This window comes from Macaca fascicularis, chromosome 3 (assembly GCF_037993035.2).
Source record: "Macaca fascicularis isolate 582-1 chromosome 3, T2T-MFA8v1.1".
Classification (NCBI taxonomy): domain Eukaryota; kingdom Metazoa; phylum Chordata; class Mammalia; order Primates; family Cercopithecidae; genus Macaca; species Macaca fascicularis.
Window position 1 is genome coordinate 198,702,842 of NC_088377.1, and position 22,836 is coordinate 198,725,677.

Genomic DNA, 22,836 nt, shown 5'->3' on the forward strand with positions numbered 1-22,836 from the left:
AGCTTTGGGCTCCTGAGCTCAGGCCTTCTCAGCTCTGATGAGCTTCAGGAGAGGCAGCTGGAGGTTGAATTCTGGGGTGGGCTATGCCTTCTTATGGAAGTCCCTGATGGGAAGACTGAGGAGCTCTGAGAAGAAACTAGAATGACTTGTCATTACATTTTTATGTGGAATAAGATTTAGATGTCTTTAGAAAAATAAAATTTTGTGAATATGAGAGTCTACAAAAGTCACAACATTCATTCTACCTTTTTTTTTTCTCTTTTTTTGAGACGGAGTCGTGCTCTGTCAGCCAGGCTGGAGTACAGTGGGGCGATCTCGGCTCACTGCAACCTCTGCCTCCCCAGTAGCTGGGATTACAGGCCTGTGCCACCACACCCGGCTAATTCTTTTTGTATTTTTAGTAGAGACAGAGTTTCACTGTGTTGGCCAGGCTGGTCTCGAACTTCTGACCTCAAGTGATCCACCTGCCTTGGCCTCCCAAAGTGCTGGGATTACAGGCTTGAGCCACTGTGCCCGGCCTTTTTTTTTTTTTTTTTTTTTTTTTTTTTGAGACATAGTCTTACTCTGTCAGCCAGGCTGGAGTGCAGTGAAGTGAACTCTGATCACTGCGACCTCCGTCTCCTGGGTCCAAGCGATTCTCATGCCTCAGCCTCCTGAATAGCTAGGACTACCGGTGTGTACCACCACGCCTGGCTAATATTTTGCATTTTTAGTAGAGATGGAGTTTCATCATGTTGCCCAGGCTGGTCTCAAAATCCTGACCTCAGGCAGTCTGCCCGCTTCAGCCTCCCAAAGTGCTGGAATTACATGCGTGAGCCACTGTGCCTGGCCCCCATGTTCCTTTTCAAGATTTATTTTAATGATTGATTATGGTGCCCTTTGTCCATCTTGATAAAAATGGGCAACAGTTAAATCCCTCCAGCGCCACAGCCTAACCAGGGAGCGGGGCAGTCTCAGGGCGATGTGTTTCTTGAGGATGCTTAGATGCCTAGGGTGCCATTTATAAAGAGTTCCTTGAATAAAAATCACACTTAGACTTTATGTAGTGGGCAGCTAGAAACAGGGAACTAAAGTCTTCCTCTCTCTGCCTCCCACAAAGCCCAGGCACCCCACCCAGCACCATGCCGTCAGCCGTGGGGACAGGCAGCCCAAGGCCGCAGGGAGAGGGGCCCCAGGAGGCCTGGCCTTGTGGGGTGAGGCTGTGGTGCACCCTGGGCCCCCTCCTCTGCTCTCAGTGTGTGAGTCCACTCTCTCTGCTGCCCTCTGGGGTACTCCGTGGACCGCAGCTGTGTCCATACTAAAACATGACCAAAGGCTGTAATTTCCAGCTTTCATAGCCCTGGAAACTCTTTGTCAGGGTATTGTATATTGTGAGTTCCTGGGAAATGGGCGCAAATCAAAGGGACCCAGCTCTGGGAAGGGAGGCCACAGTGTACGCCCCGAGACTGAGGAACTTCAGACAGTTCCAGCCTAAGGGGTTTTTCAGGCATAAACACCCACTGCCCGCCTCCTTTTCTACATGGGAAGGCCGACCCCACAGTGCGCATTAGTTGGTTTCCATCTGAAAAGGGTCCCGAACCTGCCACAGGGCATGATGCCAGTGGTAGCTGAGTGTGCCTCACTCCAGGTCCTCCTGGAGTTATCCTCACACTCAGCTGAGGGATGCTGTCCACACCGCTCTCACCGATGTGGACGTGTGCACGCGGTGTGGACGTGCGTCCGTAGCTACCCCTTGAGAAGTAACCCGCGCTGCATGCTTCCTGGGAGGTTGATGAGCTGCACTGAGGTGGTGACTCTCAGCACGTGGCCTCCACTCACACAAGCATCTGGCTTCTCCTTGAACCTGTGTTGTGCACCAGCCCCAGGAGCCACCGAAGAGTCAGACCCAGTCAGGGCCGTCCAGCCAAGGAGGGGGCGGTGTGGGTGAACAGCGTCCTGCAGTTGCTGGGCCGGAACCTCCGTATCGCTGCGGTGGTGGTTTAAGCTCTGACGCTGGTGGGAATGCCGACCCCAGCAGCGCTTCTGGGAGTCTTTTGGCCTTTTGTTGGCAGTGCTTCGTGAGCCTCTTATGCTGGAGGGAATCCAACAGGAGACTTTCCGCCTCATCCTCAGCCTTCGCCCGTGCTCTGATTTCCTCCTGTGTCCCCCTGTGTGCTCCCGTGCCACCATCCCTCTCCCAGCTGGACCCTGGGCACGTCCCCGTGCCATCAGCCAGTGCGCTCTTGCAGTAGTTACTTCCAAACCAACCTTCACATCTTCCTTCTCTGGAGCCACCTCTTCATAAGTAGCCATGAAGGGTTAACTGTGGCACCTGTTCTTCCTCCCCACCTCTGCCCTTCCTGCTTCTCAATTCAGCTTCTATGTCACAAGCCCATCACGTGGCTGGCAAAAGCAAGTCACTCTCCTGTTTAAAACTGTTCAGGAGCCTGGGCGTGGTGGCCCACGCTATAATCCCAGCTACTCGGAAGGCCGAGGCAGAATTACTTGAACTGGGAGGCGGAGTTTGCAGTGAGCTGAGATCACGCCACTGCACTCCAGTCTGGGCAGCAGAGCGAGACTCTGTCTCAAAACAAACAAAAACCTGTTCAGCCTTCGTAGCTGCTCTGTCCTGTGTTGAAGCCAGGTTCCTAGTGTTTCCCCAGCAGACGGGATCTGCCGTTCCAGGGCTGTTCCACGCGCCTTTGTATCTGCAGAGTGCAGACAGCACCGCCTTGCTGCGTTGTTTGAAGTCTGTCCACCACTGAGCTTCCGAGGAGTGAGAGCAGGCTCTTGCTGGGTGTCCCCAGTGCCTGGCACACATTAAATGTTCGAATGAGCCGATCTTCTGATGGGCCAGGCATGCGTTTTTGGTTGTTTGAACAATCTGCAGTGTGTAAGTGGTATTCCTAATTTGTGTAAGTAGGGACTAACCCCCCAATCTCTCAAAAAAGTCAAAGAAAGGAGCAGTCTCCCCAGGGGCCTCGTGGATTGTGCATATTTGGGAAAAGTGTTTTTATCTGCAGGAGTTTGTTTTCATCTGCGTGTTATCAGCCAGGCTCCTGCACTCCATTCAGACTCCATTTGGGGAAGAAACTGGAGCCTCCGATAAGATGGCCATGCCCGCGGCAGCTGCGGAACATTCCTCTAATAGCTTCTCGATGATTTCAGTGTGTTTTTGGCTCGGGGGGATGCTGGCAGATCTTGTTTCTGTTTTTAAATTTTATTTAACTGTGGTTACAAAACAGGATGTTTTCTGGTATATTTAGTTCCCCCAATAAAAAGAAACTTGAACCGTTGTAACCAGCCTATATTTTAGTAATTTATAAGGTTTAATATTTAATTCACGCACAGGAAGAAGCAGAAATTATACCCAAACAGTAAATTATCTATGGGCTGTAGAATTAGAAGTGACTTGTTTTTTCTACAACTAATGTGTATTGCCTTTTCAGGACAAATTGCTGAACTAAAATTGTTTAAACAATTAGTGGTAAATTTCCAAAGAAGAGTAATTAATGGTATTACATGGAAAGTTTTAAAAGGCTATATAGAGATTTTAGAAAGTGGCTTTCAGAAAGTGGTGTTGACTCTAGGAGGGTGAGACAGAATGGCAGTGAATGCCCTTTTTTGGTTTTAATGTGGGGAATTTTAGGTTAATTTGTGAGAAAGTTGAGTTGTTTTCTAAAGGATGTTTGTAGAAGTTCCACTGACAAGTTTGTTGGGGGTTCTTCGTGTGAGATCTTGCACAAGTCAGTTTGCTTGACTGGAAGGTTCTGAGCAGCTTTTGCAGGGCAGGTCCATGTGGCCCCCCACTATCCCCTGCCCCGTCTGGTGACGCTTATGCCTGGAAGGGAGGTCTTTCCCCTCCTGATGAGTAGGTGCCAGGAGAGTGACCCTGCCCCTGCTTGGTGCTAAAGACCAGCCCTGACCGCGTGAGGACATTTTGGCCAGTGGTGGTCCACGTAGACTGCGGGGGTTGTGTAAGGTTAGGACGGCATTTTCACTGCGTGTGATCCAGGTTTGCATCCTTGCCATTGAGCTACAGCTGCCTGCAGCGCTCAGTGTTGGGATGGTGGCACAGGTGTGCGGCCTAGCAGCAGTCGGCCGGGCCCTGCAGCCTGGGTGTGGAGTGGGCCGTGCCTTCTAGGCCTGAGTGCGGTGACATCACCTAACATACCCCTCTTGCTAAGCTGTGTGTGACTATGTATCTATATCTCTATCTATCTATATTTTTTGGAGATGGAGTCTCGCTCTGTTGCCCAGGCTGGAGGGCAGTGGCACATTTGTGGCTCACTGCAACCTCCACCTCCTGGGTCCAAAAGTTGGCAGGAGCTTCTACTGAGAAGGAGCACTTGACCCTCGGGTGGGCTGTGTTTAAGTTCTTGGCGCTGGAATTACCTTTGTCTTGCGGCCTCCGTCGCTGGTGGTTGGTGTCTCCTCAGCAGGCTCACCGCCAGGGCTGTTGCGTCCGCCTGGCGTGTTGGCTGTGCGTCTGGGATGAAGCCCGGGTGGAAGTCGAGGGTGTGGATGAGGCACACAGGTCCTGAGGCAGGGCGGGAACTGGGGTGGGCGAGACATGAGTGGGTCATGGAAGGATCTTTCTGGAAGTGAGTTGGTCACTGTGAACCCTGCAGAGGGGCCCTAGGCACCAATGTTAGGTCACAAAGGCGTGGAAGGTAGGTGGTACTGGAGCCCCGACCCTGGCCAGCCCTTGGCTTGTTTCTGTGTGTGGCTGTGACCCTTGACTCTGGATTCCTAGGAAGCCGAAAAGGTTTGATGACCTCTGTCTGTCTGAAAGGGGGAGGTGAGGTAAAACCACTCCTGAGAGGGACTTACCCGCTGTGGCCCCGCCCTGTGCAGAAGCCGCGGGTTTTGATGGTGCCGGCAGCCACGGGCCTCCTCGCCTCTGATTGCTCTGGCCCACCCCGAGCCCCTCACCTCCTGCAGGGCTTACCGTGACCTGGGCTGCTCCTCCTGTATCAAAGGATTGCTGGCAGTCAGAGCTCTTCAGTCGCGTACATGATTTATATAACTTATATTTCTTTCTTTTTTTGAGAAGGAGTTTCACTCTGTTGCCCGGCCTGGAGTGCAACGGTGCCATCTTGGCTCACCGCTACCTCCGCCTCCTGGGTTCACGTGATTCTCCTGCCTCAACCTCCCGAGTAGCTGGGATTACAGGCGTGCACCACCACACCCGGCTAATTTTGTATTTTTAGTAGAGACGGGGTTTCTCCATGTTAGTCAGACTGGTCTTGAACTCCTGACCTCCGGTGATCTGCCCGCCTCGGCCTCCCAAAGTGCTGGGATTACAGACGTGAGCCACCGCGCTCAACCAACCTAATTTATATTTCTTAAGGAATGGAAAGAGCACAGAGACCTGTTCATATGGTGGATGTAGCAGTTTTTAAAAGTGAATGTAGATTTGAAGTCACGACGTCTGTGTGTGAGTTTTTGGGGACACGGTTCAGCCTATAACAGGGGAAGTAAATCAGGTATAAAAATGTGTCAAGGTGAGTGGAACTAAGGGGAGAGAGCTGTGACGTGAAGCATCACGCAATAAAGAAATTCCTGCCTATTAGAAACAGAGGTGGGAAGGGGACTGAGTATGCCCTGACCTCTGCAGCAGTGGCCCTCCTGCCGCTGTCTCCATGCGCCCCTCCCAGACCTTTCCAGTTCCCGAGCAGCGGGCCGGCGCCCCGCCTGCCTTCTCTGTCCCGGAGGCTGGCTCTTCCTGCATGTGGACCCTCTCAGAATGGTTGGAGCCCGGAGCCCACAGGCTGCTCATCTTAGCAGAAGCCTTGAGGGCTCCTCTCCCTCGGTCGCTGCGACGGAGGGAGCCCGTCCACTCTCTGTGGCTTCCGTTCTTCAGGCTGCTGTTGTGTTGAGAGCGGTTCTGCTGCACTCAGCCTTGACAACTGGGTTTCATCCTTGTTGTATTTTCTTATAGAGATGGCGTCTCCCTATGTTGCCCAGGCTGGTCTCGAACTCGTGGGCCCATGTGATCCTCCCTGCTTGGCCTCCCAGAGTGCAGGGATCCCAGGCGGGGTCCGCTCTGGCCTTGTCCTCATTTTAAAGATGAGGGGACGGTGGAAGCAGAGGGAAGGCACCTCTTCTTCTCTGAGCTGCACCCCTTCCACGGACACCCATGCTTCCACGGGCACCCCTTCCACGGGCACCCCTTCCACGGGCACCCCTTCCATGGACACCCATGCTTCCACGGGCACCCCTTCCACGGACACCCCTTCCACGGGCACCCCTTCCACGGGCACCCCTTCCACGGGCACCTATGCTTCCATGGACACCCATGCTTCCATGGACACCCATGCTTCCACGGACACCTATGCTTCCACGGACACCCCTTCCACGGACACCCATGCTTCCACGGACACCCCTTCCACGGACACCCATGCTTCCACAGACACCTATGCTTCCACGGACACCCATGCTTCCACGGACACCCCTTCCATGGGCACCCATGCTTCCACGGGCACCCCTTCCACGGACACCCATGCTTCCACGGACACCCCTTCCACGGACACCCATGCTTCCACGGACACCCCTTCCACGGACACCCATGCTTCCACGGGCACCCATGCTTCCACGCGCACCCACGCTTCCACGGACACCCATGCTTCCACGGGCACCCATGCTTCCAAGGGACACATGCTGCCCATGCAGTGGCGGGTGCAGCACAGTCCCACTGCTGAGTGGCTTGGCCTGCAGCGAGTCCCCCACCACCTGCCATGCTCTCCTGCTGGCCATGGGGCGGGCATGGGGTGAAGGGGTTGCCTGTGGTGGCCACAGGGCCATGTGTGCTTTGAGTTAGGAGGCATGCTGGCCACAGCACGGGGCAGGCGTGGGGTGAAGGGGTGACCTGTGGTTGCCGCAGGGCCATGTGTGCTTTGAGCTTGGCGCTGTCACGCTACTCGGCATCCATCTCTATTCAGAGACAAGCACCTCCCGGGCTGGCCAGACTGCTCACACCGCCTCCACCTCCGTAGGCTAAGGGAGCTGGGTCCCAGGGGAGGGTTGTGGGCAGGGCGTGGCAGGAGAAGTAGCAGTGTGTCTTGGGGGGTCACTGTTTCTTCCATCCCAGGGGCCTGCGGTACATGGGTGGCCCCGATTTAAAACAAGGAATATGGAGCCTGTGGTTTCTTATTTAAAGGAAGCCACTGTTTGACACCTGCACTTTTCCAGGGCAGGGTAAACTGGAACGTTGTTAGAATCGGGAGCAGTCATCACCTTGGGCCACGGAGAAACTCCACGGACCCCTACTTTCTCCATCAGCCTTCTGGTCTGCCTTCGTACTGTGAACCAGGAGTATCTGAGATGGTCTCAGTCAGCGCAGGAAGTTTATTTTGCCGAGGTTGAGGACGTGCCCGTGATACAGCCTCAGGAGGCCCTGACGACAGGTGCCTGAGGTGGTCGGGGCACAGCTTGGTTTTATGCACCTCGGGGAGACATGAGGCGTCCCTACACACAAGATGTACGTTCCGGAAAGGTGGGACAGCTGGAAGTGGGGATGGGGGCTTCCGGGTCATAGGTGGATAAGACAAATCGTTGCTTTCTGTTGAGTCTCTGATCAGCCTTTCACTGAATACATTCCACGTGTGAGAGGGGGTAGAGGAAGGGCCACGTGTGCCTTAGTCTGGCTCCGTGAAACAACAGGGCAGGGGAAGCAGTCAGATACGCGTTTGTCTCAGGGGAGCAGAGGGATGACTTTGAGATCTGTCCTTTGTCTGCACCTGTGAAGGTAAGCTGTCCACTCACATTGCCAGGGTGAAATCCCACACAACTGCTCCAGGGTAAAGATCTTGAGCCCCACAGGGAATTTCCTTGTGCACAAATTGTGAGGGAGGTGTGTGGCCTTTGTTTTTTTTTTGAGACGTTGTCTCACTCCTGTTGCCCAGGCTGGAGTCCCGTGGTGCAGTCTCAGCTCGCAGCAACCTCCGCCTCCTGAGTTCACGTCAAGCGATCCTCCCAGCTCAGCCTCCTGAGTAGCTGGGACTGCAGGCGTGCACCCCTGGGCCCAGCTGTAGCCACCTTCTTTAGGAATAAAATGGGAGGCAGGTGTGCCCAACACAGTTCCCAGCTTGCTTTCTCCCTTTAGCTGAGTGATTTTGGGGTCCCGAGATTCATTGTCCTTTCACAATACCTTGTTTCCCAAATTAGCAACCAAGGAGAGCGGTTACATTTGCCCCGGGGCTTTAGGGGGAAGTGCGGCCCACCCTGTGTGGACTCCCAGCGGAACCAGAGGCTGCTCCAGAGACTGCAGTGCCTTCCTGTCCACCCTGACCCAGGAGCCTCAGTGTTGAACGAGGGGCACTGGCTGTTTCTTGAGGGTGGGAAGGAACACCTTTCAGCCTACTGTGCAGGGTTTTTTTTTAAGGCAGGATTTCTGTTACCCAGGCAGGAGTGCAGTGGTGCGATCACAGCTCACTGCAGCCTCGAACTCCTAGGCTCAAGCAATCCTCCCAGCTCAGCCCCCCGAGTAGCTGAGACTACAGGCGTACACCACTACACCTGGCTAATTTTTTTCTCTTTTTTGTAGAGATGGGGTCTCACTGTGTTGCCCAGGCTGGTCTCAAACTCTTGGGCCCAAGTGATCTTTAGCCTCCACTTTAGCCTCCCAAAGTGCTGGGACGACAGGTGTGAGCTGACACTTCCAGCCCTACTGTGCAGTTTTGTTTCATTTTCTTTTTTTGAGACAAAGTCTTAATCTGTCACTTAGGCTGGAGTGCAGTGGTGTAATCACTGCTCATTGCAGCCTTGAATCCCCTGGGCTCAAGTAATTCTCCCACCTCAGCCTCCAGAGTGGCTGGGACTGTAGGCGTGCAACAGCGCACTGGGCTAATTTTTGTATTTTTTTCTTTTGATAGAGATGGGGTCTGTCTTTTTTTGATAAGGAGTCTCGCTCTGTTGCCCAGCCTGGAGTGCAGTGGTGCAATCTCAGCTCACTGCAACCTCTGCCTCCCAGGCTCAAGCGATTCTTATGCCTCAGCCTCCTGAGTAGCTGGGACTACAGGCACATGCCACCACACCCAGCTAATTTTTACATTTTTAGTAGAGACGGGGTCATGTTGCCCAGACTGGTCTCAAACTTCGGACCTCAAGTGATCCGCCTGCCTCGGGCTCTCAAAGTGCTGGGATTATAGGCGGGAGCCACCGTTCCGGGCTGAGATGGGGTCTTTCTGTGTTGCCCAAGCTGATCTCGAAGCTAAGCTGGTCTCAAACTCCTGGGCTTAGGTGATCCTCCTGCCTCAGCCTCCCAAAGTGCTGGGATGACAGGTGTGAGCCACTGCGCCAGCCTGTGCACACGTGTTTTTAAAAGGATTGGTGTAACAGTTACTTGTGTGAACACATTGATGTGGTCTGGGCCCTTCCCTGCACGAGGGGACTGGTGGAATCCTCAGAACTGCAGGCATGTGGAGCGCCGGAAGCAGGGTCCTTGGGTCACCGACAGGCCAGCCTTCCAGGTCCTCTCGCACGTGGGACGCAGCGATGGTAGAGATAAGAGGGTGGTGTGGCGGGGAACTCCTGAATCACACAAGGACGTGTTGTGCGATAGCTGCGTGAGCTCTAGCAGGACGTTCGAGAGCATGTCCTGGGGGCGCTTTGCCGTGGGAGAGGGTGTTGCTGTGGGAAGTGTGCTGAGTTGTGTGTTCCTCGGCCCTCCGCGTGGCGCCTGCTTCCAGGCTGTGCATGAGGCTGGCTTGTCCCGTCCTGGGATGCTGGCAGGAGTGCGGGTCTGTGCATTCCCACATCTTGTGAGGCACGTTTCTCAGCATCAGCAGCCCCAGCTCCTTCCTCCTCGTGGTCCTTCCTCGTTGTGAGTGGGAGGCGGATGGGCCGGGGGGCAGGGTTGCTAAGAACACCTGCCTTACTGTCTGGGGGGTTCCCAGGGTTCACGCGGTGGCCCTGTCAGCCCTGAACACGGAGAGCCACTGCCTGTGAGGCCCTGGGGCATCTCTGGAGAGCCTGTCATGGCCTGGAGCTCACCATGCAGTCTCCTGGGACCTTGACAGACTGCACCAGGCTGCATCCTGCGCCAATGAAACCCGAACCTCGGGGCTGATCCCATTGTGGCCAGGAGGGAGATGGGATAATGCTGGGCCTGGGAGGGACTGGAAGGCCGAGTCCAAGGCAAGGGCCGTGGGGCGGTGCCTGTTCCGGTTCTCCTGCAGCCGGTCTGTCCGTCCTGCCTGCCGCGACTGCTCTCCAGCCACTTTCTCTTTTTTATTTTTCCTTGCTGGAAAGCTGTAGGAGGCAGTGGGGTGGGAAAGCTCCATGCACAGTGTAGGTTAGAACCTTGGAGGCAATGGCTTCACCTGCCAGTGAGGTGGGGAACAGAGCCTCCAGCAGTGCCGGCGTGTAGCTGGGGCGGCTGCAGCAGGAGGACGCCCAGAGCCTTGGCCCTGAACAGATAGAACCATCGAGGCTGAGTCGGGTAGTCCTCCTGTTCAGACCAACTGTGTGTCCCTTTTGTCAGACAGCTGATGACCCCTGCTGGCACATCTGCGTCCCAGCCGGGAGGCGGCCATTCCCTGTCCATGCCAGCCATGCACCGTGCCCACGGGAGGCTCAGTGTGGGGGTTTGGAGCAGCGGCGTGCTGTGTGACTCCCCAGGTGATAAGGCGGTCCTCATCTCCACCTTCATCTTCTTTCCTCAAGTCACTTTTCCTGGCACCTCACTAACCATGAGGTTTCATGGGAACCTTGGGGAGTCCCTTGTGTGCTTGGCCTGGGGACACAGAACTATGTCTGACCGCTGGGGCCAGAAGGGTTTGCCGAGAGACCAGACCTGAGCAGCTGCTGTCTACCTGCCACGTGTGCCAGCCCCAGCCCTCCTCCAAAGTGAGTGGGGGGAGGGAGGCTTCTGGGTGTTGCCGGGACCTGGCCGGGGGCGGAGCGGCTGAGCCGTGCAGGAGAGGATAGGGATGCAGGCGTATCCGCAGGAGCCAGGCTGCCCTGTGGATGTGGCTGTGGAGCCTGCACCTTTCTCCCCCAGTCACTCCAGGGCTGCTCTGAGCCCGCAGCTGGCCAGCTCAGCGGCCCGGGGTTAGAAGGAGTGCACCGTCCGTGCCTGCCCAGTGGCCTCAGCCTCTGAGGAGATGATGCAGGGAGCTTTGGATGCTGTAGGTGTCTTCAATATTCATTTTCAAAGTATCAGTTTTCAGTCTCAGTGGGGCCTTTTTCTAAACAAACGGTAGAAGCAGAACCTCTCCCAGAGCAGCTCCGAAGGAGGCCGGACCTTGAGGGCGGGAAGCCCTGGTTGAGGCTGGACCAGAAGCCTGGCCCCCAGGCGATGCGATGGCCCCGGCTGACCCACAGCGCTCTGAAAACGGGTCCTTGGACGCCCGCCTAGGGGCGTGTTTTCACCTGCGGACCAGGGGTGCTGGGGACAGTGGGAGGCGGGGGTTCCCAACTGCAGCTGAGCTGGAAGTGCGTAATTTCAAGTGGCAGCGAGACTGGGTGTCCCAGAGCCAGGATGAGCCAGGATGTGTGGGGTTACCCTGCCCCCCTTTTCCCTCCCCACGGAGTGGGGCGGGTGAGCGGCTCCCGCTTGGCTCTGAAGCTCCCGGGCACTGGGGTGTGTGGCTGGGCCAGGCAGTGGGTGGCTCTTCTGGTGGCAGTCACAGAGCTCTTGCTGCATCACTGTGCCGGGGAAGACTTCACAGCTATGGATATTTAGGGTCCAGTTCAGTGTGTCACACACCAGAAACTTTAAATTTTTTTCTCAAATGTTCTACATTAGTTGGCAAAGTATAATCTTCAAAGTCATGGCGGAGTATTGGGTGTAATCCTCCTGGAGGCGGGAACGGGCTTGGCACCGGCAGGTTCCGGTTGGCCCTTTGCTGCTGTGTGTGTGGGTCCCCTCGTCTCTCCTCTCTCCCTCCAAGGTGGGACGTGGTGCCCTGGGAGCAGCTGTGCTGAGTCTCTCCTTGGTGTCCAAGGGGCTGGGACGGTCCAGGGTCCACAGGTGTCACCGGGGCAGCCTGCCCCTTTGAGTTTCCGTGTCAGATCTGGAAGCCATGTTGCCACACAACAGCAAGTTCGCAGCACTGTCTCCATGTGTCCCGCTCTCCTGCCAGGGTCCAGGCAGCTGGGAAACAGCTTGGTTTGCTGAGAAGCTGCATCCTGGGTGTCCTTGTCCCAGAGCCCTCCTCGCTCCCAGCCTGCAACTGGGGCCTGGTCAGGGGACCCTGGCATGTTTCCTCCTGCCGCGGGCACGTTCAGGAAGTGCTGTGTGTGCATGACACCCGCACGCATGGCCTGTGTGCTGGGGGCTGTTTTCCTTCACTCACATCATAGAATCGCAGACAGCAGCCCTGCCACCTGTTCATTCTGCCCGTGAGCACACGGAGTTCCCAAGGGGAGAACTGGCCCCGGGCTAGGTGACCCCTCTCAGCTCAGCAGTTCTGCGTGATGCCGAGACATGCGTGTGTTCTCCTGGTGTAGCCATCTCAGCAGGGGCCCTGGGGTCCCCTGGCAGGACGTGCGGGCCGGTGTTGACAATGGGTGTCATAGGTGAAGGACGTGCAGGCCGGTGTTGACAATGGGTGCCATAGGTGAAGCCTCACAGCCTGCATTTACGGTGCATGGTTAAATGGTCCCCAAAATTACATTCTGTGTTCACAGTGTGGGGAAATAGGATGGGGGTAGAAGGTGACATCTGAGGCCTGCGCCTCCTCTTGGGTTTGCTGAGTTCCAGAAACGACCGAGCCCTGTGGGCGCCGTGCTGCAGCTTTAGGGTTTTGTGAAGCTTGCCCTCCCCTCTGGGGACACGCAGGCCCCAGGTTGCGAGTTGCCCAGGTCTTGGAGATGAATTCTGCACTCGTGTGAGGGTCTTCCTTAGGTGAGCATCACCATCGTGGTCTCCAAGGACCAGAGCCTGGCCTGAGGGGACAGCCTGAGAGCAGGTTCCTTCCTGACCTCAGAGCCAGTTGTGTCCGTTGTGGGTGATCACATTTGAGCTCCTGGGGCGGGCCCCGGGCCTGGCACTCAGCATGGAAGTGGCGTACGGGCCAGTTTAATTGGAGAAGCCCCTGAATGTCCGTCGATCTCAGTCCGTTGCGTTTCAGGCGCGTTTCAGTGGCTGAGTGCTCCTTAGTGCCGGCGGGGAAGTGAGGAGGACGGGCCGCCTCTGGCATAAACTCCGTGCTGTGCCACGGGAGGGGTCTGCCTCGCTTTACATCTGCGCAGGGCTCGGGGCCCGAAGTGCTGGGTGCGACACGTTTTAGACACATTTTAGAGTTTGCAGAGGGACGAGGAATCCACCAGCTACAGCCTCACACGCTTTGCTCCTGGAGCTGCCGCTGCCTCCCTCACATCCACACAGCGACTGTCACTCACACCTTCAGAGAATCACAGTGGAGATCATTCTGCGAATATTGTTTTCTTATTTTTATTCCTCGTATCCATCAGTGTTCAAAACATTTTTTCTGTATTTTTTTTTTTTGAGATGGAGTCTCACTGTGTCCCCCAGGCTGGAGTGCAGTGGCGCGATCTTGGCTCACTGCAAGCTCCACCTCCCAGGTTCTCACCATTCTCCTGCCTCAGCCTCCCGAGTAGCTGGGACTACAGGCGCCCGCCACCTCGCCCGGCTAATTTTTTGTATTTTTAGTAGAGACGGGGTTTCACCGTGTTAGCCAGGATGGTCTTGAACTCCTGACCTCATGATCTGCCCGCCTCGGCCTCCCAAAGTGCTGGGATGACAGGCGTGAGTCCCCGCGCCTGGCCTATATTTCTTTTTTTTAATGCACGGCCTTCCAATGACTTTTTCTGTATTTCAAAAGATTAATAAAAGCACAACTCTTCAGAGCATTGAGGAGCCGGCCTGTCTTGGGGGGGTGTGTGTGTTGTGCGGGGCCAGAGCTGGCGCTGCACTGGCGTGGCCCTGCCTTGGGCGGAGCTGTGGCTCCCGTGGGCACCGCTGCCGCGGCCACAGATTTATTCCAGCACGAGGCGGAGAGGGGGCGTCTTCTGTGTGTGGACTCGGAGGATGAAATCGCCAGCTGGACCCGGAGCCTTTCTTCCCCAGGGTGGCCCAGCTGGCTGATTCTGACAGGGAATTTGTCAGCCCTGGGCTGTGATTTCAGGGGGGCACTCTCGCTCTTGGAAGGGGCGTGTTGGTTGTGCCAAAGCTGGTGGGGCGGGGAGCCGCTTCTTCAGGAGGGAGAGGGGTGATTTTCAGATGACTCTCTTACCACTCGGAGCGTTAAGTTCTGGCCCCAGCGGTGCCACCGAAGAAGGCGATAACCTCTTTCTCCTCCCCAGAGATGACGCGTCTGTCAGGGAGACCTTGCCCTGGAGGGGCCGGCTGCCGCTCACTCACGGCCGTCTCTCTCCCACTGTGCTTGCAGGTGTGGCCGACGAGGATGCCCTCGCTGAGGAACGCATGCGGAGAGGCCAGAACGCCCTGCCAGCCCAGCCTGCCAGCTTCCGCCCGCCGAAGCCGCCCCGGCCCGCCTCACTGCTCAGACATGCGCCTCACTCTCCCTATGAGGAGGAGGGCGAGCAGGACCGACCTCGGGCACCCGGGCCCTGGGACCCCCTCGCGTCCGCAGCAGGTGTGCAAAGGGAGGCAGCCGAGGAGCAGGCCCAGAGGGAGACTCCCGTGGGTGCCAGAGGACAGCGAGGACACAAACCGCGCCTGTGCTGCTGTGTTCTGACCTGAGCGGGCGGGGGAGGGCGGGGCGGGAGGAGGTGGCTTCGCTCTGTTCCCCTCCCGCCCGCAGCCCCCACGCCACGGTGGCTCCGGCCCCCCACCGTTAAAACGGGGTCCCCGTGTCCTTTACACCGTGTGTTGCTCCCCAAAGGATGACAGAGCTGCCGCAGCAGTGCGAGGTGCTGCTTTTACCGTAGACTTGCCTTTCCGTAGCTTTCAGCGTAGAGCTTGAGGCCTGTGGCTTAGGCCAGGTGGTCTGGTGCTGGGGGTTCTGCATCTGCTCCTGCCCCTCCGTCAGCTTCACCTTCTCGTGCCTTCTTCTGCGCTGGGTGCAGAACAAAAGACCCCTCAAGTCAGACGTCCTCGTGAAGCGTAGTCTGCCCGTCACCCGCCGTGGGGCTCTTGGCCGCCCTGCCCGCCGCCCACCCCTTAGGGAGCTGGAGAGTCTCTGAAGTGAGTGCCCCGGAGAAGTTCTGGGTCGCCCTGAGGACGTGCTGTGCATGTGGGCTTGGCCCTGACTGCGTACTACAGCCCAGGGTCTGTGTAGTGTGAACCGTGCATCGGTTGGAAGCATTCGTGCCCCCTCTGGTTCTTACCACTGCACACAGTCAGGGGACCCAGCCGCTCCTGTCGTGCAGGAAGATAGGGATGGCTGACCTCTGGGTTTGGGGGACCTGAGCGGATGTCCTGAGGTTACTTGTGTGGATGTGGGCGGAACAGCACTGTCTAAGCAGGACAGGAGAAGCAGCGGGGAGGCCTCTCCCTTTCCCTTCATGGCATTTTCTATTGAAAAATTAGCCCCTTCCAGTCCTCCTTGGATGAAGCACAGTTGCCGGTTACGCTTCCGAGGAGGACGGAAGGTGCACCCCCAGCCATGAGAGCCTCAGGACGCGATGCCTGTGGGTGGGCCCAGCAGCCCCTCCAGCTGGCTGGCCGCCCACCCTGCTGTGCTCGACTTTGCCATGTGAGTGTGCTGTGTCACTGAGTGATAAACAGAGGCAGTTGCAGGCTGTGTGCACCCAGAAAGAACTCCCCATGCACTGAGTGGGTGTGGGGGAGGCTCCCCAGGATCCCTGCACTGAGTGGGCGCGGGGAAGGTTCCCCAGGATCCCTGCACTGAGTGGGTGTGGGGGAGGCTCCCCAGGATCCCTGCACTGAGTAGGCGCGGGGAAGGTTCCCCAGGATCCCTGCACTGAGTGGGCGTGAGGGGAGGCTCCCCAGGATCCCTGCACTGCGTGGGCGTGAGGGGAGGCTCCCCAGGATCCCTGCACTGCGTGGGCGTGGGGAAGGTTCCCCAGGATCCCTGCACTGAGTGGGTGTCGGGGAGGCTCCCCAGGATCCCTGCACTGAGTGGGTGTGGGGGAGGCTCCCCAGGATCCCTGCACTGAGTGGGCGTGGGGGAGGCTCCCCAGGATCTCTGCACTGAGTGGGCGTGAGGGAAGGCTCCCCAGGATCCTTGTACTGAGTGGGTGTGGGGGAGGCTCCCCAGGGTTCCCTTCATTGAGTGGGTGTGGGGGAGGCTCCCCAGGATCCCTGCACTGAGTGGGCGTGGGGGAGGCTCCCCAGGATCTCTGCACTGAGTGGGCGTGAGGGAAGGCTCCCCAGGATCCTTGTACTGAGTGGGTGTGGGGGAGGCTCCCCAGGGTTCCCTTCATTGAGTGGGTGTGGGGGAGGCTCCCCAGGATCCCTGCACTGAGCGGGCGTAAGGGAGGCTCCCCAGGATCTGTTGTGCACTCCTGGTACTGAAGGGTCTGAGGGCGGTAGGGAGGGCGCACTGTTTGTCGATGGGTCTTTGCAAGGTGCAGGATAGAGCAGGGTCATAGCTGTAGTGTCCCTGAACCACTGGGGTGAGGAGGCCACCGGAAGCCTGGCCTGTGAGGAGCCTTGTGATTTCCCAGGCCCCAAGAATGTGATGCACAGGTGCGAGCCGCCTGGAGGAGCCATGTTTAAAGTGAGGTGAGACTCCTGGAACAGCACCCAGCACAGGCCTGAGGCCACACCCGTATTTCAGAACTGGGCTGGTCTCCTCCTCCCAGCGACTGTGGCTGTGGGCAGGACTGATGTGGGAGGCAGGCGCCGTTCTCCCCGCGCCTCACGGCTTTGCCAGTTTGTCTCCTCAGCTTCCCTGCCATGCACCGTTTCTGAGGGGGAAAGCTGGCTGACTGCTGAATCCCAACACAAACCCTTACAGCAAAGAGACCAGTGATGGCTTTTGTTTCTGCCCGGATCCTCTTTGTGGAGCTTCCGTCCCAGAGCTTTTCCTCTCTTTTTTTTTTTTTTTTTTTTTGAGATGGAGTCTCGCTCTGTTGCCCAGGCTGGAGTGCAGTGGCCGGATCTCGGCTCACTGCAAGCTCCGCCTCCCGGGTTCACGCCATTCTCCTGCCTCAGCCTCCTGAGTAGCTGGGACTACAGGCACCCGCCACCTTGCCCGGCTAGTTTTTTGTATTTTTTAGTAGAGACGGGGTTTCACCGTGTTAGCCAGGATGGTCTCGATCTCCTGACCTCGTGATCCGCCCGTCTCGGCCTCCCAAAGTGCTGGGATTACAGGCTTGAGCCACCGCGCCCGGCCGCTTTTCCTCTCATTTGTTTCCTTTTTAATCGCTTCATGAGATCTTGAAGATACCAAAGTAACCATCAAAGATTTAAAGATGTGATTTTCATACAAATATATAATGAACACATGTCAGAGACTTTTACTTAAGTTCTTATTGACAGATGACAAAGCTGACTCAATGGATGATTCAGGAAGCTGCTGCAGAGTTGGAGACAGAACTAGAGTGAAATTGCAAAGCAGGGTGGTTTTGGTCTCTGCGGAGGCCATTTGCGACTTACTCACCAACCCCAGGGTGCTGAGCAAGGCTCCGCCCCTGCAGGCTCACTCGTTGTATCGGGATCAGAGCACCAGCACCACCAAATCGGAACAACTGTACATGCCTGCAGACAAGGGCATGTGCTAGTGTGGGCATGACAAAGTCACACGGGTGCAGACCCCTTAGCTCCAGCCTGCTGGGTGTGCTGACCAGGGGACTTTGTAGCGGTAACACAGGCTCCTGAGTCAGGATACTGGTTTGCTGCATTTTTGTGTCACTGAAGGTCTCTCTTTCCCCGAAGCCCCTTGTCACGGAAAACCCATGACTCTCGGCCAGGCCTCTGGGTGCCTGGAAGATCCCACTATCTTTTGTGGGATTGGCATGTCCTGGGCAAGGTTCCTGAAAAAGGAGTACGCAGTGAGGAGACCGGCCACCCAGCAGTATTGATGGCCCCTGCTTTGGCCTCCAGCCGTCTGACCAGTCCCTGAATCGAGTAGGTCTTATTGGAGCTCCCAGGAGTGAGCGAGCTTCCACTCATGGAGTCACAGCCAGGTGTGCAGCCTCCAGGCCTGGGCGGTTCTAGGGCATGATTTTTTTTTGGCTGGAAATGAGCTCTCACTTGAGATGCACCCCTCAAAATACGGAACGTACTGCTTCTGCAAGAATTTCCCCTCCTTGTGTCTGGTGTGATTGACAACGGGGTGCAGCCAGTGGAAGCAGGAATGTTGGGGAGTACAGGGTACTGCAGGTGCTCCTATCCTGGTCAGCAGAGCGGCGGGTCGGCGGGGAGCGCCTGTCCCTGCTGCGTGGTGTGGGGTTCCCTGGCTGACATATGCTGCTGTGTGGAGTCCTTAACCCCAGCACTCGCCCTGCCTTAGTTCAGAGGACAGAGGCACTGCCGGGAACCCACCCGATCCTAACTCAGGCTTTGGAAAGGACGAGTGAGATTTTGTGTTTATGAATTCCATACCTACTGTAGGAATATCAAGAACATGTAACTGTTAAAAAAGGAAAAGTAAAATGACTAAACATGAAAGAAAGAGTAAAACAGGTCCTTTACTTTTTTGACTGAGGAAAGCAGCCTGTCCCGGAATGCTGTAGGACGGAATGCTGTAGGACGGAATGCTGTAGAAGGGAGCTCCAACTAAAGATTGCACTCTAACCCTGCCCTCAGCTTTCAATGGCTCGAAGTTTGTCTTTTTAATGAAACTAATTTGTGTATTTATACTTAAGGATTTTCAACAGTTTCCAGAAGTCCTTTTCTATCAGGACGAATTTTTAAGTAGTCGCTGATGGGAGAGTGTGCCTCTGTGGTCTGTGCCCGAGGCTGGCAGTCCCACGAAGGTCTGGAGCCCGCGAGCCGGTGCCCAAGGCCATGTCTGTGATTCGCAGGAGGTTCAGGTGACAGGAGGGCCTGCTCTGTTTTTCTCACTTCAATTTTGGACTTTTTTTTTTTTTTTGAGACTGTCTCGCTCTGTCACCCAGGCTGGAGTGCAGTGGCATGATCCCGGCTCACTGCAACTTCTGCCTCGAGGGTTCTGGTGATTTTCCTGCCTCACCTCCCGAGTGGCTGGGACTACAGGCGCCCACCACCACATCTGGCTCATTTTTGTATTTTTAGTAGAGATGTGGTTTCTCCATGTTGGACAGGCTGGTCTCGAACTCCTGACCTCAGGTGATCCCCGGCTTCAGCCTCCCAAAGTGTTGGGATTACAGGCGTGAGCCACCACGCCCAGCAATATTGGAGGCTTGAAGAAGACCGGAAAGGGGTTTCTTTGTGGCGGACCCGCCCCTCGCCACCCTCCCCGGCAGCCCCAGGGCGGTGAGGGTGACTGCAGTGTGGTCACCTCAGGCTTTCCGGCCCTAACTCGTAAAGGACCAGCGGCAGCAGTTGTTTTAAAGGAGCTCCTGTTACTCCCTTTGTTCTGGAGTCTTGGTAAAGTTTGCTTTCCCGAAGCTGAGGAACCTCAGGCCGGGCTGACCCCCCACCCCGCCCCCATCCCACGGGGTCCCTCGGGTCCTGGGGCACGAGGATCCTCTGGGGGACACGGCCTCCGAGAGCTGGCTCTGCCCAGGCCGCGCTCCAGTCAGGGGGGGTTCCCTGCGTGCTCCTCGGGAGGGAGATCTCCTGGCTTCCTCCCGCTTCCTTTCCTTTCCTCTGCGTTTTCTGCAGAGCCGCCTCCCTGCTTTGGAAGCAGGTCCTCAGCGGCCTGGCAGCCGCCAACGGCGCACATGCCCCTCCGTTCTTTCTTTCTTTCCGTAACTTAAGGCACATTTCCTAAAAACGCAGCATGGAACGCTTGGCGGTTCGCAGAACGCGCATCTTGCGCTGCTCCCTCGTAGGGCGGTTAGGACGCGCTCGGCTCTAGTGGAAAGCTGCGAAGGTGGCAGCCTCCACAGTGCACAGGCCACAGGCGAGTGGCGTGGTGTGTGGCTGTGGGTGTGGACTGGATCTGCAGGCTTGTCCCCTCCCGTGGAGAGCTGTCGGGGTCCGGGCAGTGCTCAGTGGTGACAGCCACGGCACATTTGAAAGTCCACGTGTGTTTGCCCCACTGTGGTCCAGGACACGCGTGAGCCACACTCAGTGGACTTGCACCTGTGACATGCTGGTCAGCATGGCGGCCGTCAGCTGGGCGTGGAATGCATGTGGTTGGAGCCCGGCACTCGGCCCACCATGATTGTGATTCTCTGGGGCAAGTCCTGACTGTGGGCAGGGCCTGAGGCCCCGGAGAGGGCTGTGAGCAGGCTCCTCCCAGTGAGGCACAATGCCACGATGTGAAGTTGCGTGGGTCTTTGGAGTGTTCTCCTGGCAGGTCGAGGGCCCGTGCATGTGGGACCCAGGCCCGCCCTGCCTGCTGCCGGTCATGTTCCCTGTGCCCCGTCATGTTGACAATTGTGGCCAAATTCAACATCAGGCCCGTTTCCTGCACCCATGTTGGCACACACTGAGTCCAAGACAATTTCTGCAGAAATGAATCCAGAGGTGTTTATTTCTGGCATGTTGGATCAGATGTTCAGAGGGTGGGCGTCTTTCTCCCTGCGCTTCAGCTGGATCAGTCAGTGTCAGCCGTTGGCTTTAGCAAAAGGAAAATGAAAGGTTTCTTTCCTCCAATAAGAAATGGGACTTTCCCACGCCGGATGGCACAGAGCCCGCAAACGTGAGGCCAGTCCACGCCAAGGCTTTGCCTGCAGACAGGCTGCACTGCGGCCGGCTGGGGAAGCAGAGGAGACCGCGGACACCCTCCCCACAGCGGGGCGCAGCTTTGCGCAGGCCCAGTGTGCGCTCTGAAGGGGAGCCCAGGGCGGGGTTCGGGGCTGAGGCCCAGGGTGGGCTTCTAGCTCTGCTGCTGGGCGGAGCTTGGATAGGTGGGAGCCTTCACTTCTCTGCAGGGTGGCGAAGCTCTCTGGGTAGTGTGAGCGGTTCTCAACGTGCACCTTGGAAAGTCAGCTCCCGTTTTGAGGTGCAGGTGTGGCCCAGATAGACGACTTCATTTTGTTGCTTTTTGTTCTTAACATGGGGAAATACTGAGAAAACATGTTTGGCTCTTGCTGGGGAAGCAGTGCTGTTCCGCACAGTGTTTTACAAGCCGTGTTTCCTTAGGATTCAAAGAAGGTGGCAAGAGGAAGAAGCAGAAGCAGAGAGAGGAGTCCAAGAAGAAGAAGTCGACCAAAGGCAATCACTAGACCGGACTCGAGGCGCGCGGTGCACCCCCGGACGCTGGCGCTCCCCCGTGCTCGGCGCGCGGTCGTGCACACGCGCTAGGTAGCGGCGTTGGGGCAGGACTGTCTCGAGGCCACACTCGCTCGGCAGGATTATGCGATCACGGATCAGTCAGAGCAGGGTCAGGAGACGGGGCTGACGGCACGGGTGGTGGGGATAGACTTTTGGGATGCGGCCGCGACTCTCTGCTTCTCTCCAGCGCTCAATCTGCTAGCATTTTCCTCTAGTGCTTCCGGATCCTCTTCATTCTTTTCGGCTACTCAACCACTCCGCGTGCTGCTGGAGTATTTCTAGCTTTAGGAGTGCAGTAGGGCGCAGACAGCTAACTGAGTAACATTCATGAAATGAGGCTCTTTCCTGTGGCGGCGTAGTGTTTGGAATTAAAGTAATTCAGTGGAGTGTAACTTAGAGAATATCGCAAGTGACACACTGACTCCTGCACATTTTCCTCAGAGCAATCCCGCCACACCAATAGAAGGCTGTCGTGAATCCCATCAGATGTAAAATCATTCCTTCTGTTTGCTCTTTTAATTTGCATCCTCTGCAGGTAGTCCAAATTCAACTTCAAATATGGTGTAGGTTTTGCTAGAGTCCATATTTTTGTTTTCTCGGATTTTTGCTAATTATTGTTAGCAAAATTTTTTGCTCAGCGGCACCCTCCCCTAGTGTCCATGGGTTAGGGCCGTGCTGGGGAAAACGGGCCGGTATTTACACATGCGCAAAACACCCAGAGACGGCACAAGGAGGTTGAACTAATGTTTCAGTTCGCGAACATTGACTCCTTATGAAAGTCACTTCTAACTAGATGCACCCCCTTCCGGTCATTATTTCATTTGCATGATGTATTGCTTCTTCACTTTTTGTTTTTATTGAGCACGGAGTAGAATTCCAGGGCTGCCTTGACTTCTTCCCTGCACGCTCCCTCTCAGTGACTTTCCTTCCCTTTCACATGAGGATCTGCTGTTCATGTTCCTTTTTCCTTTGTCCTCTTGGACTTGAGGGCATTGTGAAAAGCTGTGATGTGATTTTAAAATGCCAGCAATTTTAATCTAGCCGTGTTGAAGCCGGGAAGTTTCTGGCGCAATCCATGTAGCAGTGACCCAGGCTTGGAAGCCAGAAACAAGTGTGATCTGTGATGTTATTTAACACAACTGTTGCCAAAGAGTTGGCTTTGTTTATTTGGTTTTGGTGGGGAGTGGAGTGGTATTTGATGCTTTCTGTGGACAATGTAACCCTAAACACATCATGTATTTGGTGGGGAGTGGAGTGGTATTTGATGCTTTCTGTGGACAATGCAACCCTAAACACATCATGTATTTTAAGTGCCACCTACGTAAATAAAACATAAGCATATTGAATACAGCTTGCCTGCCGTCCTTTGTAGGCGCCAGTAAGTTGCACTGTTAAGACTGATTAAAAATGAAAGCAATTCTTCAACATTACAATTATGAAGGACAAAGTGGTGTTTTGCAGGCAGAAGTCTTGCTTCTGAAATTCTTCACTGTAAGGTGAAAACGTGACTTTAAAGCTAACACCCCCGGCAGGGCACGGTGACTCATGTCTGTAATCCCAGCACTTTGGGAGGCCAAGGTGGGCAGATCACCTGAGGTCAGGAGTTCAAGACTAGCCTGGCCAACATGGTGAAACCCCATCTCTACTAA

At 56.0% G+C, this 22,836-nt stretch overlaps 1 protein-coding gene across 6 annotated transcripts in view; it reads left to right on the plus strand.

Moving 5' to 3' along the window:
* DNAJB6 (DnaJ heat shock protein family (Hsp40) member B6) overlaps positions 1 to 22,537 on the plus strand; it is an 84,029-nt gene extending 61,492 nt beyond the window's left edge. Inside the window, exons 9-10 of one of the 6 annotated variants that reach the window (XR_006696649.3) lie at positions 14,340 to 15,097; positions 21,056 to 22,537. Coding sequence is in view for 2 of the 6 variants with exons in the window: in XM_005551282.5 (XP_005551339.2) it covers positions 14,340 to 14,546; positions 21,056 to 21,138 (290 nt within the window). In the remaining 4 variants the exon portion in view is untranslated. Of the gene's footprint in view, positions 1 to 2,587; positions 10,831 to 14,339; positions 15,098 to 21,055 lie in introns of those variants that run through there. The other 5 variants (XR_010585983.1, XM_005551282.5, XR_010585984.1 and 2 more) reach the window with 5 other exon arrangements.
* The last annotated feature ends 299 nt before the right edge of the window (positions 22,538 to 22,836 follow it).